The following is an 18,212-nucleotide window of genomic DNA, read 5'->3' as shown; positions in this document are numbered from 1 at the left end:
TGCGCGTACTCTCTTCACATCACTGTGTGTGTGCGTGTGCGCGCGTGCGCGAATGTGTACTCTCTTCACATCATCCTCAAGTCTGATTAGGCCCATCTTGAAGGTCTGCGGTCGCACAGCCAGAACCAGGCAGAGCCGGGGTCTGAATCCGGGCGGTTGGTCTCCAAACCCAGCCTCCTCCTTCCGGCGGGAGATGGTACCACCATGGCCATGGGAAGGGTGGGGACATGGGCACAACAGCCCCATCTCTGAGCCCAGCAAGGCAGAGGTGTGCCCAGCAAGTATGAGGTCCTGGCACGATGCGTTTCCACTGTTCCCGACCAGAGCACTCTCTGGCATAGACGTGGGCCGTTTGAATCCGTTAAGTAAACTTTTCATTGAAGGATTACATGCAGAAAGGGACACAGATAAAAAATGTACTGCTGGGTGAATTTTCCCAAATTCTTACCGAATTGACCAGAGTAACAGTCAGCCAGATTGAGGAACAGAGTGACTGCCTCCCAGGCATCCCTTTGGCCCCCCAAGCCCCTCTGCTTCACCCGCCCCCCACCGTCAGAGAAGACCTCTGTCCTGCCTTCTACGGCCCAGATGCATTCTGTGTCGCCCCCCCTTTAGTGGACGCTGCTCCCAGAGTTTTCCAAAGTGGTCACACCAACTTACATACCTACCCCCAGCGTATAAGAGGCCACCGGCACAGGACATGTAACGATCATATTTCTTAAGGGTTTTTTTTAATACGCAAAAGGACAAAAAAAAACTAAAGAAAATTCCCACTGCCCATAAACCCGTTCATACATCTTAAGTTAAACACACACACACACACAAAGCTATGATTGACATGTAACAAAATGCACACATTTGGCTGTTGGCGTAGTGAGTTCTGACTATTGTATTGACCTGAATAACCCCCACCCAAATTCCTGGCCCCCCTGAGAAGATTCCCTCGTGCCCCTCTGCTGTCAGCCCCCCGCACCCCCAGGGCCTCTGAGGACTCTTGCGGGGGGGTGACGGCTGTGGGTGTATGCGGCGGTTCTCAGCGGCACAGGAAGGTGTGAGGGGGCAGTCTCGTCCCCACACGCGGGGTGTCCCCGGAGCAAGCCTGTGAGCCCTTTGTGGAGGCTCTGAGAAGGTTCTAGGACTGTTCTCTGCAAACTCCACACAGACCATAGTTCCCACACCGTGTCATTCTTGGCTCCTTGACACTTTAAGGACCTACCAGGGCGATCTCTCTCTGGCGGGACCCACCGATCTGCTTCATCCTTTTTATGGTTATACAGTATTCTGTTCACGCAAGGGTCAAACTGGGTGAGACTCTAGATCTTCCCGAAAAACCCTGCTGTGTAGACGGGAAACCGGAGTTTCTGCAAGAAGCAGGAGAGGGGAGGGGAGCCTGTGTGGAGCACCCGCCGTCTACAGGCCAGAGACAGCGAGAGGTGCTTGTTGTGTGATCCTTGCACCTCGAGACAACCCCCTGCCCCCCCAGCCATCCCCAGTCGGCAGGTTCAGAACCTGGAGCCCCCGCGGGGGTGGGGGTGACCTGCCCCGGCCCACAGAGAAGGAAATAGACGAGCTCGCTTCGCACCACATCTCTGGGACCCCGAGCCTTTCCCTGACCCCTCCTGCCCGAGCGGGGCTTCCCCAGCCCCCACCAGAGGGCCGGGCTTGGGCTTTGACCACCCAAGACCCTTCCCCCCACCCCGACCTCCTTGCGTGGGAAGGGCTTCTTCGGGCCTCAGGAATGGCGCACGACAGCAGCTCTCCAAGTGGCCGAGAAAGAAGTGCATTTGTGGGTTGTTTTTTTTTCTCCCCAGACAAGGAAGGGGGGCCCAGAGCTTTGGTGTGTCATCCCACGCACGCTTTGATGGGGGCTGATGAGTCACTGAACCATACAAGGAAGTTTTTTCACGTAAATGGTTTGCGGGTGAACTTGTTTTCTGCCCTTTAAAGCAGATTTTTTTTTTTCCTCTTTCTTTCTCTTTAAAGAAGAGCCTTTAAAACAGAAATGTGAGGCAACATCTTGACGAGCAAGACCTTTTGTTCTGCGGGGGTCTGCAGTGGGCCCCTGTCACAGCTGGGTGTGGGCAGCGGCCCCGGGAGGCCGGCGCCGGTCGGCTCTCCGCAGGGGCCGTGGCGGGTGGCCTGGCCGCGGCCAGGAAGGTGGCCTGCCGCCCTGTGTGCCTCCGAGGCTCCTGCCCGACTGTTGGCTCTGTTGGCTCGGAGACGGGGCCAAACAGACTCCGAAAAGAGCAGCAGCTGTCCCCACAGAGGAATTAGGGCCTCTCCTCACCTGATGATCATAAAATACCCAGTGGGGCCGCCAGCCCAGCTCTCTGGATGGTGAGGTGTTTCAGAGCGAGGCTAATTGTCCAGGAGACCGGGCAGAAGCACCACAGACGTGGTGGCTGTCACCCACGCCCTGCTCCCCGGGGGATCCTGGTGCCCTCCTGGAACCAGCAGCTGGTCTTATGGGACACCCCGAAATGGACGGAGACGCCCTTCTGAGGCACCCTGTGCCACCCCGACAGCCCGCTAACTGGGGCAGCAGAAGACCAGGGTGGCTTGCAACTGGGTGGGGGGCCGGGCCGATGCTTGGGTAAGACCCTCGGGCCGAGCGGATGGAATGTGACCTCCGGCTCGAGCAGATTTCCAGGGATGTGTGGACCCTGAAAAGCATGCCCTGGACGTCGGGCCAGGTCAGCAGTAGCCATGCGGCCCGTGGTGTCTGCTGGCTTTGTCACTATCTGCATGAGAATAGGGTGGTCCTTGTCTCTCCTCGGGCCTCCCAACCACCGGGGACACGGGGGTTCCAAACCAGTGGTTCTCAAAGTGGGGTTCCCGGACCAGCAGCACCTTCTTCACCTGGAAATTTAGTACAAGGGCCAGTCTTCTGTGTCACCATCTTGAGTGTCCTCCAGGTGATTCCGAGGCCCATCAAAGCTTGAGACCTTTACCGAGTGCCGACTGTTTTCCTCCACTTCACTGTGTTGTCCTCGTCAGGCCGTACAGTGTCGCCGAGGGTGAGGATTGGACCCCCTTCCACAGACAAGAAAACTGACTCGCTCACTAAATAACTTCCCTGCACGGCCGAGCCAGAATTCAGACCCCGTCTGTGCCTCCTTCTGTGTCCTCCAGGCGCTGCTAACGGGCCCCTTGCAGCCGGAGATCGAGGGTAATTGGCTGAACAGATCTGTGGCTTTTGGGTCCCTCTGCTAGCACCTCTCCCATTTGTGCAGCCGAGTTAGAATCACCGTGACGGCCACGCTCCCCGTCACGGGCCATCGCGGGCCACCACGGACCTGGGCGAGTCTGCAGGCCCCTCATCAGGAGGGAAGGGACAGCCGCCCTGGAAATTCTGCCTCTCCACGAGACCCCCGCACTCAGGAAGGCAGGGACAGATGTCATGCTGGATTCCAGCCCACCATTACCTGCCCGCACGGGCGCACCAGGGGGCACCTGCCAATTAATTAGGGAGCTGAGCTCTTTTTCACGCCACTCGTAAACTCAGGCCCGGCCTCCAGCCCAGAGGAGGCAAACCCCCTCACCCCCAAGGAGGAGTGGAGGCTTCCCAAACAGATGAACAGATCAGATGCCCTTTGAAGTAATGTGAGCGCTAGGCACAGTGCTAAGACACATGAACAATGGAGGCCTCACGGAGACGCCACCGTCTTGAGGCTGAGCAAGGGAACTCCTTATTTGGGATAGAGATTTCCCTTTATCAGGCCCAGAGGAAACAGGACGGAAACAGGGGCCTGGTGGCGCTGTCCTGTGCTGTCCCCCACATTTTGGGGAGCGAACCTCACTAGGGGCTGACCCCTCCCACGTGGCAGAGGAAGAAAGCAGCTTCTGGTACAGTATGTGCATTTTTTAAACTTACTCGGAGGGTTGCTATTACAACCGGGGTTGTGTCTGCAGAAGACGGCGTCTCCTGTGAAGAACTGGCGAGAGCCCCCCATTGCGGTTTTCACTCCAGATTCGGTGTGTGCTCCAGGCACAGAAATGTCCCTAGAAAAGTCATTGCAAAGTCATAGGATCTCCTGAGCTGCCAGTTTCAAAGGTGGGGCCTCAGCCATGGCTGGGATGTGAAGGGACTGTGTCGCATTTATCGCTGGGGCGGGCAGGACAGGCCTCTGGCTGGCCCAGAGCCTGGGGAGGTCAGGTGGGCTGCGTTCCTGGAGACCCCGGCGGTCTGCGCTGACCGAGGGGGCTGGCCGCACGCCGGCCAGATGGCCGTGGCCCCCAGGGAAGGGCTCTTTGACACGGTGGCCTGAGGGCGGGGAGGGCATGGAAGTATGGCAGTCACAGCAGCCGATGGCTGTGGCCAGAAGGCCCATCAGGAGGATCTGCACAGAGGGCTGAGGTCAGGCAGGAGAACTGCTGTTTGCTTCATTTTCTAAATGTAGATGCTACCTTTGCCCACTGATGCTTGAGGTACCTTTACAAAAACGCGCAGCAGGGAGAAGTCTGTACTGATTGATTCGGAAGGCCCTCCTCCAGGGGTTAGGAGACGAAAGGCAAGATGCAGAGATCTAGGTATAATGTGATGCCCTTTTTTTGTAAAACGAATGAGAGACAAAACAGCAAATCAGGGGACCAAACTAAGTCTGTGTACTTGCATTTGACTATGTGTGGCCGTGGAAAAAGATATGAATGGATACATGCCAGGGGCTTTTTCTTAGGAAGGGGCATTCGGGGGACACAGCCCCACCCACTCAGGCTACCATAGCAGAGTGTGGCCGGAAAAGCCTGGAATATTGTTTTCTGGCCCTTTACAGAAAATGTTTGCCAAACCCTAGTATGTGCAGTGGTGTTAGTATGGGTTCAGGGGTCCAGGGGTGGGGGAGGCGGGGTGGGAGACAGAAGTGAGGTTAACAGAAGGCCAGCATATGTGATACGGGCTACATTTATGCACACATTTATCCTGCTGTGTGTGTGTACGTGTGTGCGTGCACGCGTGCACGGAGCACGCACAGAGAGAGAACCCGTGGAATGACGGTCACCGGCATAGAAGCGGCCGGCGGTGAGCCACACTGGCATCCTTGTGCTCTTCTCCCCGCCCTAACACGGTCTGTAGGATTCTGTTTTCCAGGGAACATATATTACTTGAGAAACCAGGTACTCCACTGCAACACGGGGAAGTCAAAAATAACAGGAGCTCCAATACCTCCCGGCTCTTTCTAAGAATGTGGGATTCTGACCGCTTTGAAGATTCTGTGCAAGGGCAATACCACCTTCATGATCCCAATTTCTGAACTCTTTGGGGGCTTTTTCATATTCCTTTTTAATTAAATGTACAGTGCGTAGATCTGGCTTCCTGGGACCATTTGAAGCATTACAGATAGAGCCAGAGCTCCTCCTTCCCCCGCACCCGGCCTTGGTTTTCCCTCAAGCCACGTCCCTCTGCAGGAAGACAGCTGTCGTCAGCCTGACCCGCGGCCCCCTCCCCGACACCGCGCGCAGTGCACGCGTGTGAATCTATGTGCACACGTTCCTGTTCGCTTCTGTGCTTAGTGTCTGGCGGATGTGGGGCCCCGGCGGACCTTCCAGCTCTCCTTTCTTCTTGTAACTGCTGTCTCCGGTGACCCCGTGCATGGGGCCACGGTCTGTTTGATGTGTCTTGGCTGACGGGTGTTTCGGGGGTTTCTCTTCACCCTTCATTTTCCTCAGGGGTTAACCGTCGTTGGCCAACGTCCTGCCACACTCCTCAGCTGCCACTTACCGAGCTCCTACAAAGTCCTGGTGTTCAGCCTGAAATACCACGGTCTCGTCAACACCTCCAGGAGGCAGGTGCTCCTGTCCTCTCCATGTCCCAGAGGAGGAAATCAAGGTTCCAGGGAGTGATAGAATTCTCTGGTAGCCGCACAGCTTACCCACAGCAGAGCAGAAGTTCGAATTCAGATAGGTGCCCTCACTCGGTCCGGGATTCTGCACACACCTGAGAGCCAAGACGGAACCTTGCCTGGGCCCCGGGCTGGTGGGGGAGGCAAGTGAGCGAAGGGAGGGGGAATGTGGTGTTGGGTGTGCTGAGTATGAAACTGGGGATCCCCTCGCCTCCCGACAGCATTGTGATGAGCTGTGGAAGGCACGTGTAGCCCCTTCCCGGGTGTCTCGGCTGGCATTCTGTAGCCGGGGGGCGGCTGGGAATGTGGCCTCCCCTGGGGTTAGGGCCACATGGAGACAGGGGTGCATTTCCAGAATGCTGAGAGCAGGTCTGGGGCCGGAGCTGTGTGCGCTCACTGTCTTCATGGACCCTGACTCAGGACAAGCAGGTGCCCGAGTGTGGGCAGTGCTCCCTGCAGTGTCCAGGTGGCTCCCTGGTGCGCGGCTGTTGGGGCAGGTACCCTGGGCGCAGGCAGCACACCTGGCGGGAACACTGGCCTCTGAGGGGACAAGAAAGAGACAGGGGTCCACATCTCCCCCAGGAAGAGAAAACCCAGCGAATTCCAAACTGAGGAAGAGCCAGGAGAGGCTGCTGAGCACAGGGGCACCCTGGGTGTCCGGACCCCCGGACCACACCACCAGATGGGCCCCGGCCACCATCTTCCTAAAATAAAAGCGTTGGAATGGTCCGCCTGAGTAGCTGCAGTGGACCAGCGGAGCCATTGGGGCCCCCCGGGATCTGTCGCTGCTTCGCTGACAAAGTGCCGCCCACAGCAGACCGCGCTGTCTCAGAGTAGCGGGCAGAAACCCAAAATCAAGGTCTCCCCCACCACAAGACTGTCCCCCATGCACACAGTCTACGTGCGGAGGTCCTTTTCCTTGCCTCTCCGGAGTTCCTGCGCTTGAGGACGCAGAGTGGCGACCTGGGCCCCCGGCTCCGCATGACCATCTCTCCCGTGTGTGTGTGTGTGTGTGTGTGTGTGTGTGATGCCAGCTGTTGGCCACAGCGCCTGCCTTGGAGCCAGCCTGATCCTGTCTCCCATTGGCCGCACCTGCAAATACCTATTTCCAGATAAAGTCACGTCCACAGACACTAGCGGTTAGGACTTGGACGTGTCACTCTCCCTTGTGTGTGTGTGTGACTCAGCCCACAACACCAGCTGTATGACCTTGGGCAAGGATCAGCCCCTCAGTGCCCCCTCCTCCCATGCATCATGGGGACAGACTCCCAGGCCCCACCGGGCCCCACCTGGCTCTATGGAGTGGGAATCTGCCTTTATTTATTTATTTATTTTTAAAGGTTTAGTTATTTATTTTAGAGAGAAAGCACGCACATGATTAGGAGGAGAGGGAGAGGGAGAGAAATCCTCAAGCAGACTCCCTGCTAAGCAGGGAGCCCCACATGGGGCTCGACCCAGGACCCTGGGATCGTGACCTGAGCCAAAACCAAGAGTCAGCCGCTCAGCCGACTGAGCCTCCCCAGGCGCCCTGGGACTCTGCCTTTTAACAAGGCTCCCCACATGGTTCCTGCTCGCGTCTGGGTGTGAGGAGCACTCGGGGGTCGGCGGTGCTTTCACCATGGCAGAAGCTTCTTACATGTCAGTCATTATTGCTGACCTTTTCTTTGCCTCCGTTTTGGAAACACTGAGAACCCCTTCCGTGTGTCCTGAGAAGCTGCGGTCACCACGCACAGCAGGGCAGAAGCCCATGAAGCCTCAACCCCTGTCCCCTCGGAACTCAGAGCTCAGGGGGAGAAGCAGCCACGCGGAAGTTTTTAAATGCGATCAGACCGATCCGGGCGATGATAGGATTTTGCCAAGGGTTTGGCAGGCCCTGAATTGCCCAGTGGGGAGCCCAGCACCAAGCCCGGCTCCTCTCTGCACCAGCCAGATGTGTTGTTGCCCAGGCAACCGGCCAATGCCCCAGAGACCGGGCACAGGTTGCTGTGCCCGAGTTCCCGCTGTCTCCTTGGAAGCAGTCATGACTGCGGAGAGACTGCCTCTGGCGGGCACGTAGGGGGCCGAGTGCCCAGGCTCTGTACCCTCTTTCAGACCGATCGTCCCTCTCCCGAGGGCCTGGCTTTCCTGGCAGATGCCAGCTGGATGCCCAGCTGCAGTCATTTGGGAGCTGCCATGGGACAGTCTCACCTCTGTGGTTAAGGGACCTGTCATGCGTCTCGGAGCAGGTGTGACCTCCATCGAAGCCGAGGAAGCTCCCAGGCGAGCCCGTCCGAGTGGCTCAGTGGTCGGGCGCTGGGGATCCGCAGCTGCACCGGCTCCCAGTCGCAGCTCTGGCTCTTCCTTGCCACGTGACTTGACTGCTCCCAGCCTCGGTTTTTCTCCTCTGTAAAATGGGCCTCATTAGACCACACACTTTGTTGAGTCGTTAGGAAATTCAAAAAGTTAGTTCATTGTATAAAGTGCTTCACACAGTGCCTGGCCTGTGGAGAGCATCTCGGAAGCGATAGCCATTATGGTCATGTGTCACTTGGCGTTTGTGTCGTTAGGCGAGGTGGTTGTTCCTGGAACATGGTAACCACTGGGTAAGTGGTGGTCAGTATTACCGTGTTTTGTAGCTTTGTGAGCCTGCGTTGAGCTGTGCTTTACCTGCCAGCCAAAGGTGGGGGTGGGGGGTGGACCAGGGCTAGGCTGTGTCTCCTTTTGTGTCCTATCTCTTACTCCCAGTGGCCCCTTGGAGCCAATGTCCAGAGTAGGCGTCCCTACCTCCTCTTGAAAATCCTGAGTCCCTGGAGGGTAATCACTGATGAATCCATCTGTCAGTTAATTACACCAGCAGGTAACAGCCCAGTAATTGTATTTGCTAAATTAGCATCTCTTTGCACGTTCACAGGGGGGGCTGGGAGGTTATCTGCTGTCTCAGGTTGAGGGTCAAGACCTTAGCGCCAAGCAGGCATTGTGGGGTGACACAGGGCTGGTCACAGGCCAGGCTTGTATCTGAAAGCAAGGTGATGGTCTTTGATGCGGAAAGGATTTAAGATGGAGTACCTGGTCCCTCTGGAGGCCTAAAGAGAAGGCCGGCAGCGCAAGTGTTGGGGCCCCAGAAACACACTGCTTGGAAGGGATGGCGAGGATGGCACGGTACCCTCACGGCCCCAGAGCGAGTTGTGAAGGAATGAGGAGGGCCCCTGTCTAGGAATGAGGGGGCTGGACCTGTTGCCCAACCTGTCAGTCTTCCTGGATGCGAGCGGACAGTTGGGGACACCACCCTGTAGACCTGGGAGGGAAAGCCGGAGGAGCAGGCCAGGTGGCAGGGTGCTACCAACATCCCCAAAGTGCCGGCTGACTGTGGGTAGAGACAGTGAATGTGTTGCTGGTCCTCTGAGGACATTGGTGATGGAGGGCTCCAGGACCTTAGGACAGCATTGCCTCAGGGAACTTTCTGCCATGATGAGAATGGTCTTTCTGTGCACCATCCACCGTAGTGGCCACTGGCCACTTGTGGCTGTCAAGCAGCCACAGGGTGGCCAGTGGGACTGCATCACTGAATTTTTCATTGCATTTCACTTTAATTCAGTTAAATGTTAGTAGCCACATGGGGCTAGGGGCTTTGGGCCTAGGCAGCCCAGCTTTGGGCCTAGGGGACTGTCTACTGGAAGGAAGTTCTGACAGCCTGTCTGGTTCCTCCCTGGGTCATTTTTCTCGGCAGCTCCAAGGAGCTCCGTGGCCGCCCCCCTTTAACGACAGGTGGTGGGGAGCATGCGTGCTTGTGGGAGCCTGAGCCTCCGAGGCTGCGCCGACCAGCAGAGCAGCCCCATCGCCGGGAGCCGTGCTTCCAGCACGTTCCGAGTCACCCCCCCACCCCCCCACCGTGAGGGGCACACTCCCGGGGACAGCTTGTCTCCCGTGGAGGAGCCCACAGGCTCCGCGCTCCCAGGCTGGAGAACCCCGGACGTCTGCGGTTGTCTCTGCCGTGGGAGCAGTTGCCGGAGAGATGGCGGATGTTGCCCAGGTAACGTCCCCTCCCTGACGAGCAGAGAGTGAGGACGCAGTGGAGTGGCTGGTCTGCTGCACGCGCGGGAGGCGGGAGGCTCTGCCCGCCGGCTCTGCTGTTTCGGGAGCTGACGGGGCTTCGTCACAGAGGCCCGGAGTCCTACGTTCCCTCTGCTCGGGACCACTCACTCGTAGGGCTTGGTAGGTGACAGGACTGAGAGCTGCTGGTCAGCCAGCAGTGGGCCGAGCGCTTTATAGACGGCATCTCGTGGAAGAGCCCGGAAGCCTTGCACAGTCGTCAGTCTGACCCCACATTGCAGAGGAGGCCACAGGGCACAAGCGATAGACCGTGAGTTCCATGAGCACGTGGGGCCTGTCTGCTTTGCTGTCGTGGGGACCCTCAGTGCTGAACACAATGCTTGGCACGTCGGAGATGGTTCCTGGTAATTTTTGTTGAACGGTTGGGTAGGGGATGGACAGACGGACGGGTGGGTGGATGGATGCCGGCACGCACGGGTGGAGGGTTGAAGCAGAGCTTCGATTTGAACTGCAGTCGCCTATTGCAAGCCTGCGTTCTTGACCACTGAGCGGGACGGTCTCTGCTGTTGTCCGATGTCCTCCTCTGCCTGCCTGGGTTGGGATTTTTGTCTTAAACGTTATAATTGAAGTATGATTTGCACACCTTAAAAACCACCAACTGTCAGTGTACAAGTCAGTGACTTTAGTAAATTGATAGAGTGTTACAGCCATTGTCGCAGTCGTGCTTCAGAAGGTCCCGCCGTCCGACAGTGGCCTCGTGTGCACCTGCCGTTTCATCGCTGTGGCCACCCCGCCTCCAGCCCCAGGCAGGGCCTGTTCCGCTTTCTGTCTTTGTGAATTTGCCTTTTCTAGACATCTCTCATGAAAGGAATCCTACAAGATGTGTTTTGCCCCCGGCTGGCTTGACTTAGCGTCACACTTTAAGGTTCATCCACATCGTAGCACGTGTGAGTAGATGCGTCGTTTTACTGCAGACACCAACCCGCTGTGCGGACAGACCCGCTGTGCTTACCTGCTCACCGGCTGGCGGACGTGGGGGCTGGTTCCAGTTTGAGGCTCTTAGGAACAATGTCACGGACGTTCGTGTCCTCGCCCCTGGGTAGAGTCTGTGTTTTATTTCTCTTGGGCCAATTTCTAAGGAGAGGACTGCTGGGTCGTGTGTACGCTTCGTGCTTTCGGTAACTATCAGACTGCTCTCCGGTGGCGCCGTGCTCCCGTGCGAGGCCGTGGGCAGGGCGCACAGGTCCCAGTCCTCTAGGTCCTCACCGACACTCGGGGTCACTGGTTACGGTCCGCCTGGTGGGTGTGAAGTGGTGTGAAGGGGTGTCTGCTCGTGGTCTGAAGCGCTGTCTCCCCGGCCGCTCGCCATGTTGGGCAGCGCTCCCTGCACGCTCACTCCTGGACTGGACTGGCTTTGCTTTTGTTCTCTAAAAGGACCAGAGAGCAAATATTTGGGGCTTTGCAGGCCATACTGGATTTCTCTCCCATGTTCTTTTTCTTTTATAAAGATTTATTTATTTATTTATTTATTTGACAGAGGGAGATGTAGTGAGAGAGGGAACACAAGCAGGGGGAGTGGGAGAGGGAGAAGCAGGCTTCCTGCAGAGCAGGGAGCCCGATGCATGGCTCGATCCTGGGACCCTGGGATCATGACCCGAGCTGAAGGCAGACACCTAACGACTGAACCACCCAGGTGCCCCTCTTTGGGGTTTTCTGCTTCACAACCCCTAAGAACATTCTTGGCTTCCTTGCACGAAGCGAAGCAGGGGTCTGGGCTTGGCATCCTGCCGCACTTTCAACCCCTGCTTTAAGCCCCTCATGGCCCTGCTGAAAGAATCCAGTGGCCCATGGAGTCCACGCTGAACATGGCAAGAGGTCACCCACCCCTCCTGGTGAAGGGGCCCACTGACAGGACGATCCTGCAAAGCCAAGGGCCAGGCTCCCGAGGCATCCGCATCCTAGCCCCGTGGTGATTCAACACCAGATGAGCTCATCAGAGTTCTTGGGATGAAACCTGCTAATCTGTCACCCAAGGCAGCCCTGCGCAGGCCTCCCTCTGCCCTGTGGCTGCCCTGTCCGAGACCTTAGAGCCTCCTGTGGGAGCCAGCAGCCTCTCCTCCCTGCCCCCACCGTGATCACCATGGTTGGTCCACCTGCTGCTCCTACTAGAGCTTCCCGCAGCTCCTCCACCCCGGGTGCCAGACCTCCAGCTCTCCGAGTCTGTGGACTCATCCCAGCCCTCACCGCGTGCCACCCGGCATTCTGGGCCACCTCCATCACCGTGCCTCTCGACAGGTCTACCCTTACTCTCCGCTGTCTGCACCAGCCCCGACGGACGTGATAGAGAGACACCTCTGGAATGAACCAGAGCCAGTCTGACTCCTGAATTGTCCCTTTGTAGCTGTGAGACCTTGGGCAAGTCAGGCCACCTCTCTGGCCATGAGAGTCCTGTGCGTAAATGGGACACAAGAGGCTGGTAGTGGACGTTAGAGACGGGCCCTCAGCCACTCGGCTCACTGGGACCACATGGCATTGCCTGGGGCCATGTTCTTTTCCAGCTACGGGAGTGCTTTGTCCTGGGCACAGGGCAGTGGAAGTGCGGCCGTGTACAGGGAGTTGGTGGGTAAATGCTGCAGCTTCCTCACTCCCTGGGGGTGGTGGGGGGGATTCACAGCCTTCTCGAGTCCCCCATGGGATTCACAGCTGGCTCCATGGTGGCCCAGTCATAATGCTTGGTGGGGCCCCGTTAATGGTCCCCTTCCCCTCTCCTGCCCGGTTACTAACTGCCTTCTCTTCTCCTCCTCCACCCTGCACTGATGTGTCCTACATAGCCTCACAAATGAAGAAACCGTTTACACATGGGTTTTTGTCTTAGGGTCTATTCTGGGGACTCTTAGCCCGTGGCAGGTCCCCAGCTCCGGGGTTACCGTGAGGATGGAACGAGATGATGCTCAGGAGTGCTCAGCGGGGTGCCTGGTGCATAGTATGTGCTCATTGTGCCTTGGCCTTTGTCGCAGCCCTGGGACCTTCTCGTTTTGAATGGTCCTGGGGAGGTCTGTTAAGCAGGGGCTTGGGTGCTCGCAAGAGAGCTGTTCTTCCCCTGTAAGGAGGGGTGCGTCGCTGAGCGCTGAGACTGATGCCGTCCTCTGGGCCCTTTTGCCTGGACCTTGCTGCCTCAGAGTCTCGGGGACGTCTGAGCCCAGAGAGCTTAGGACCGCAGCACTCACCCCTCCCCACCGTGTGAAGGCGTGTGCCCCACCCCACGCCGCGCTGACTGTATTTGGCAAAGTTTCAGTGAGGGTTGGGTGGAGCAGCGTTCACCAAAGATTAATGACAGCTATTTCTAGGTTGTGGGACTTTTGAGGTCTTTTTTCACTTACCCTCTCCTTTGTGCTTTCCAGCGTGGTTCAGATTTCCTACAACCAGCAGGCATCATTTTCACAAAAAGAATGAAGTCATTATTCCTTCAAAGGTAAACAACTTGCAGCTGATCAGTAGATAGGGCTTTCGCGGCCCAGACCGTATGCCACTCTGGAATCTCCTGTGGGGAGACATGGATGTGAATCGTGTGGTTTTCTTTGGGGCGTAATACACGGCCCATTTCTGTGGCCGTTCCTTGGTCATTTAACGATAAAGCGATTCTCTGGGTATGGAGCAAAACCACTGTGTCCAGGACTCAAAGGACGATGCATCTTCTGGGAATGGTCGGCTTCGCCTTGGGAAGTGTCCCCGTGGTGTTAGACTTCGGGCAGTCTGTTGGCACAGGCTGGGCAGCGTGGAGGCGGGCCATGCTCCTGGTTGTGGGGACGGGACTGGGGCTGCTCACCGGCCCAGGGCGGCCTCAGGGAAGTGGGTGTGTCTCGTCGTGAAATTCATGGGGCGCAACACATCCTCATCGTCACGATCACCCCCACTGACCATGTAGTCACTGTTCATGGAACACCCTCTCTTGACAAAGCTTGCTGTGTGTGTCTTCCAGTCCTGAGAGGATCTAAAATGGTCGGCTCGTCAATGTTTCTGGCGTTTCCGTTCCCCCGCCTGAAGAGATGGTGCTATCTCCACTTCCCCCACTTGTCTCCTCTGCCCTGCTACCCCTCGGAAGGGGACGTGTCTCGTTCCAGTTCTTGATGAGGGATGGTGGCTGTCAGAGCACAGCCAGACCGAGAGGGAGCATGAAGGGGCTGTCCCGGGGCGCGGGCAGGCTAGCCGGCCGGTGAAAGGACGTGGCATGGCGGGACAGCTACACTGATTTCCATAAGAAAGATCAGGACTTGGGGCATGTGGGGGATTCATTCGGTTAAGTGTCTGCTTTCGGCTCAGGACATGATCCCCAGGCCCTGGGATTGAGCCCCATGTTACGTTGGGCTCCCTGCTCCGTGGGAGGCCTGCTTTCCCCTCTGCACACCCCCCCACCCGCCCCAACTGGTGCTCACTCTTTTAAATAAATAAAAATTTTAAAAGATCTAGGCTGGTGAGGGGAAACAGACTTCGGTGTGAGTCAGCTACAGGGTGACAGTGGTAGTGACGGGGCCTGGTTAGCGAGCAAGAGAGTGGAAACTCGTGGAGTTTGGGAATGAACAGGAGGTGGACAGTGGGGTCCTGCTTGCATGGCTGCGGGGGTCCGCCTCATCATTGTAAAGTTTCTCCAAAGAGATGGGTTAAGAATCCGGGTTCCTTCTTTGTTGCCAGGGTCTCTGTTCGGCCTCTGCCTTCTAATGTGGCTCTGTACGGAGAGTGGCTACCCGGTTCCGGCATCTGGGAAGGTCCCACCCTGAAAGAGGCTGCCTGGTTTATAGAAGAGGAAACTGAGGCTCAGAAGGAGATAGGCTTCACAGTAAGAACCGGGCCTGACTCCAGAGTCTCTCTTGTGTTCCGCTGTGAGGCCTCGCCCAGCAATTAACTAAGGTTGACAAGGACGGTCCCCCCCCCAGATACTTCCTCAAACACCCTGGGTTCCAAGACCACTTTGTGACTCCGAACTCAGAAACTCGGTGGTCCCGGAGACCCCGGCAGCCTCAGGGGCTGGTGGGGGACCCTGACCTCCTCCCTCCCCACTTCCTCAGTGAGACTCTGGCTCAAAGATTGTGACTTGTCACCCCAGCTGGCTGCTGGCACGGTGACACTAAACTTGGGTTTTCCCTGGGGAGCAGAGCATGTAATGAAGGAGTTCAGCCGGTGGGAGTCTCCCAAGCCAGCCAGGGCAGCCGTGGGGCAGGCAGCTGGAGGGCCGGGAGGGAGCTTCCGAGGGCTGCTGTTTCCATGATGTCAGAGAGGCGGAACTCTGCCTCACGGCGCAGGAGACCACAGCCCTGGCCCCAGTGCTTTCCAGCCCTGGACGCGGCCCCGAACAAAGGTGAGAGCGCTCGTCCTACTCACCGGGCAGAAACCGAGGACTGCCTTCGCGCTTCCTGGGGTTCTCGGGGCCTGTCACCACCTGGCCAGAGTTGAATTCCTGGCCCCAAGCCTGCCTGTCCTTTTTCTTAACTGGACTCCGCTCTCCAGGGGAGCCTCATAGGACGGGGATGAGAAAAGCCTCCAACTCAAGGAAGGTCTTCTGTGGACCCTTGAAGGCACCTGCTCTGGCTGCGTCCGTGCTTAGGGAGTACGTTTGGCAGCTGTGATCTGAGAGAAACCTCTTCGTTCTTTTTTGAAGTTGTTGGGAGCAGTGTGAAGGTTTCTCGGCTACTATCCGGAGGCCTGGTTCTTTGTAGGCACAGCCCGTGACTCTGGGCAGGACGATTCCTTTCTTTGGGAGTCCGTTCCTCTTGGGGAGGGAGTGGTCCGTAGCGGCCGTTCTTCGGGGCTTACAGGTCCTGATGCGTCTGTTTCTTGATCGTCTGGCGTCTTCCGCCATCAGCGTGTCAATAACATGCTCCTGTCTCCTCTCTCCCAACCAGAAAAAGATTTACAAATACAAGAAAGTCCTGAGTAACCCAAGCCGTTGGGAAGTTGTATTGAAGGAGATCCGAACTCTGGTGGACATGGCCCTCACGTCCCCCCTACAGGATGACTCCATCAACCAAGCCCCGCTGGAAATCGTCTCGAAACTGCTCTCAGAGGTAAGACGTTCCTCCTGCTGGGTTTTGCGTGCGTGTACACACACACACACACACACACACACACAAGTTCTTTTCCTTTTCCTCTGCTGAGCACAGTGCCGTACCCGGCGGCAGAACTGGACCCACATGGGTGCTGTCTCCCCATTGCCCAAGGAGCTGAGCGGTGCCCCCCGCAGCCTGAGAGAGCCCAGGAGGAGGCTTGTCCCCAGTGCTGCAGCTGAGCCGCCCCGGGGGCGAGGCAGGGGCAAAGGGGCTGTTGCTGCCACCCTGCCATGCCCCACCACCCTGTGTGCGGGGACGGGTCATGGGCCTGAGGCTGGGCTTGTGGTCATGATGGTAGCAGTGAATTTCAGAATTTCCCAGCGTATCCCCAAGCTGGAGAACAGCGGTGACACCCCCAGACCACCAGACTGCACTTCCTCCCTGCCCCTTGGCATTGGGGCCCGCCGTCCCTGCCTGTCTCTGTCCTCCCACTGCCCTGGCCTGCATGGGCTCCAAGGGCCCAGGCCGCAACGCCTTCTGCCCCCAGCACCCCGACCACCCGTACAGCAGCGGAGAATCCATCAGCGGCTCGCAGCTGACTGGGCTGTGCTTTGCCGAGCAGCCCCACACTAGGGCCTGTGCCGTGCTGGACGCTGTGCTGGGCTTGGGCATGAAGATGAGTCCCCGTGCTCCCGGAGCCCATGTTCCCGCAGGGAGACAGGCAGGAGCAAGGGGGCTCGATCGATGTCAGTCCCGCCGTTTGTGAGGAGGTGACGGCTGCTGGGAAGCACGCTGTTGACTCTGTCCCAGCCATCTTCTCAGCGCTTCCAAACGCTAAGGCTTGCCTCGTTTGTTTGCCTGCCTGGCCCCCGGAGACAGTGGTGTTGATGACTCCTGATTTAAACTCTGCAGGGCCAGCAGAGTGATGCTTCTGTCCCCCTCCCCTGGGATGGGCCCCTGCTCTCCTGGTACGCCCAGTTCCTTGGGTAGCTAGCTGCTAGATGCCCCCTCAGAGTCTGCACCAGCTCCTTGCCACCTAAAACCACCCCTTCCTCTGGGGACCCAGGCTGATTGCTGCCGCTCAGTCCTAGAAACTGCCCAGGCCTTCCGTGTCTGCTGAATAGAGGGTCCCTTGCCCTAGAGGCAAGTGGGGCAAGAAGTAGAAGGTGGGTGATAAAGACAGCTACGGGGAGCAGAGGCCATGCCCTCGGCTGTGAGACGGCTTCATTTCATCAGGAAAATCACTGACGTTTAATAATCAGCCACAAACGGGCTCATTTCATCAGGCTTTGAAATGAATCCAGTCAAGGTCTGGAATTTGAGACCAGGCCAGATGCTGTATACCCAGTATTCTATCCTGGCTTCCCAGCCCGAGGCCAGGCTGGGGGCTCACCATCAGTGACACCTGCTGTGTGCCAGCAGGTATCATGGGCCACGCACACAAGGTCTCGGGCAGTCCACCTGCCTTAGAGAGCTGGGCCTGCGGTCTCCATTATACAGACGAGGAAACTGAGGCCCCAAGACACTGAGTGACATGCTGAGCAGGCGGTGGGGCTGGAAATTTCACCTTAGGGCTCCCTCGCTCTCACTACAGGGCCAGCCATCCACCCCTTCTGTCCACCAGTCCCCACCCCACCGCCACACCATCATTAGATCAGGCTCACTGGCAGGACGACGGGGAAGGTGGCAGGTGGACACAGTTGCCAACCACTGGCAGCATTTATTTCCATCTTACATGTTTCATAGGCCATGTGCCCCCGGGCCCTTGCATCGCTTCTCAGGTCAAAGTTTTAAAAATCATTGGATCCCCAAGCACTAGTGTGGAAAGATAAAAGCACTTAAAGGGAAAAGAAAAAAAGAAGCAGCTTGCATCTGCTGTGTGCCTACTGTGTGTCAGGCAATGAGGCAGCATCACTCACCGTGACACACAAGCGCTGCTGTTTGCGAAGGGACAGAGCTGGGACTGCAGTCCAGGCAGCAACCCCTCGAGGAGGGCTTAGTGCCTCTCTGAGTGACGCACATGCCTGTGACCGCTGCTTTGGCATTTAGAGCTGATCTCCAGGTACCCTGCGAGGTGAGTCCGAAAGTGCACAGACGGGTAGACAGAGGCTTGGAGCAGCTGTCACTTGCCCAGGGGTCTGTTGCATCAGTGGTGGGCCGGGATCCACACCCAGGTCTGCCTTTTAGGAAAGCTCACGCTGTTTTGCACAGATGTGGCATAAATTGGTAGAGACTTTCTAGCCCGGGGTTGGGGGGGCGCCCAGCTGTGTGGGACTTGGGGGTTGAGAACAGGTGTTGTAGAAGC

General features: G+C 57.5%; 1 protein-coding gene across 1 annotated transcript in view; it reads left to right on the top strand.

Moving 5' to 3' along the window:
- The window catches only part of LOC122911200 (c-Maf inducing protein), a 220,256-nt gene that overhangs the window by 155,068 nt on the left and 46,976 nt on the right, over positions 1-18,212 (top strand). Inside the window, exon 4 of the mRNA XM_044255667.1 lies at positions 15,764-15,925. Coding sequence (XP_044111602.1) covers positions 15,764-15,925 — 162 coding nt within the window. The remainder of the gene's footprint in view (positions 1-15,763; positions 15,926-18,212) is intronic.

The sequence above is a fragment of the Neovison vison genome, chromosome 7, assembly GCF_020171115.1.
Source record: "Neovison vison isolate M4711 chromosome 7, ASM_NN_V1, whole genome shotgun sequence".
Taxonomy (NCBI): Eukaryota; Metazoa; Chordata; class Mammalia; order Carnivora; family Mustelidae; genus Neogale; species Neogale vison.
This window is presented reverse-complemented; position numbering and strand designations above follow the sequence as displayed.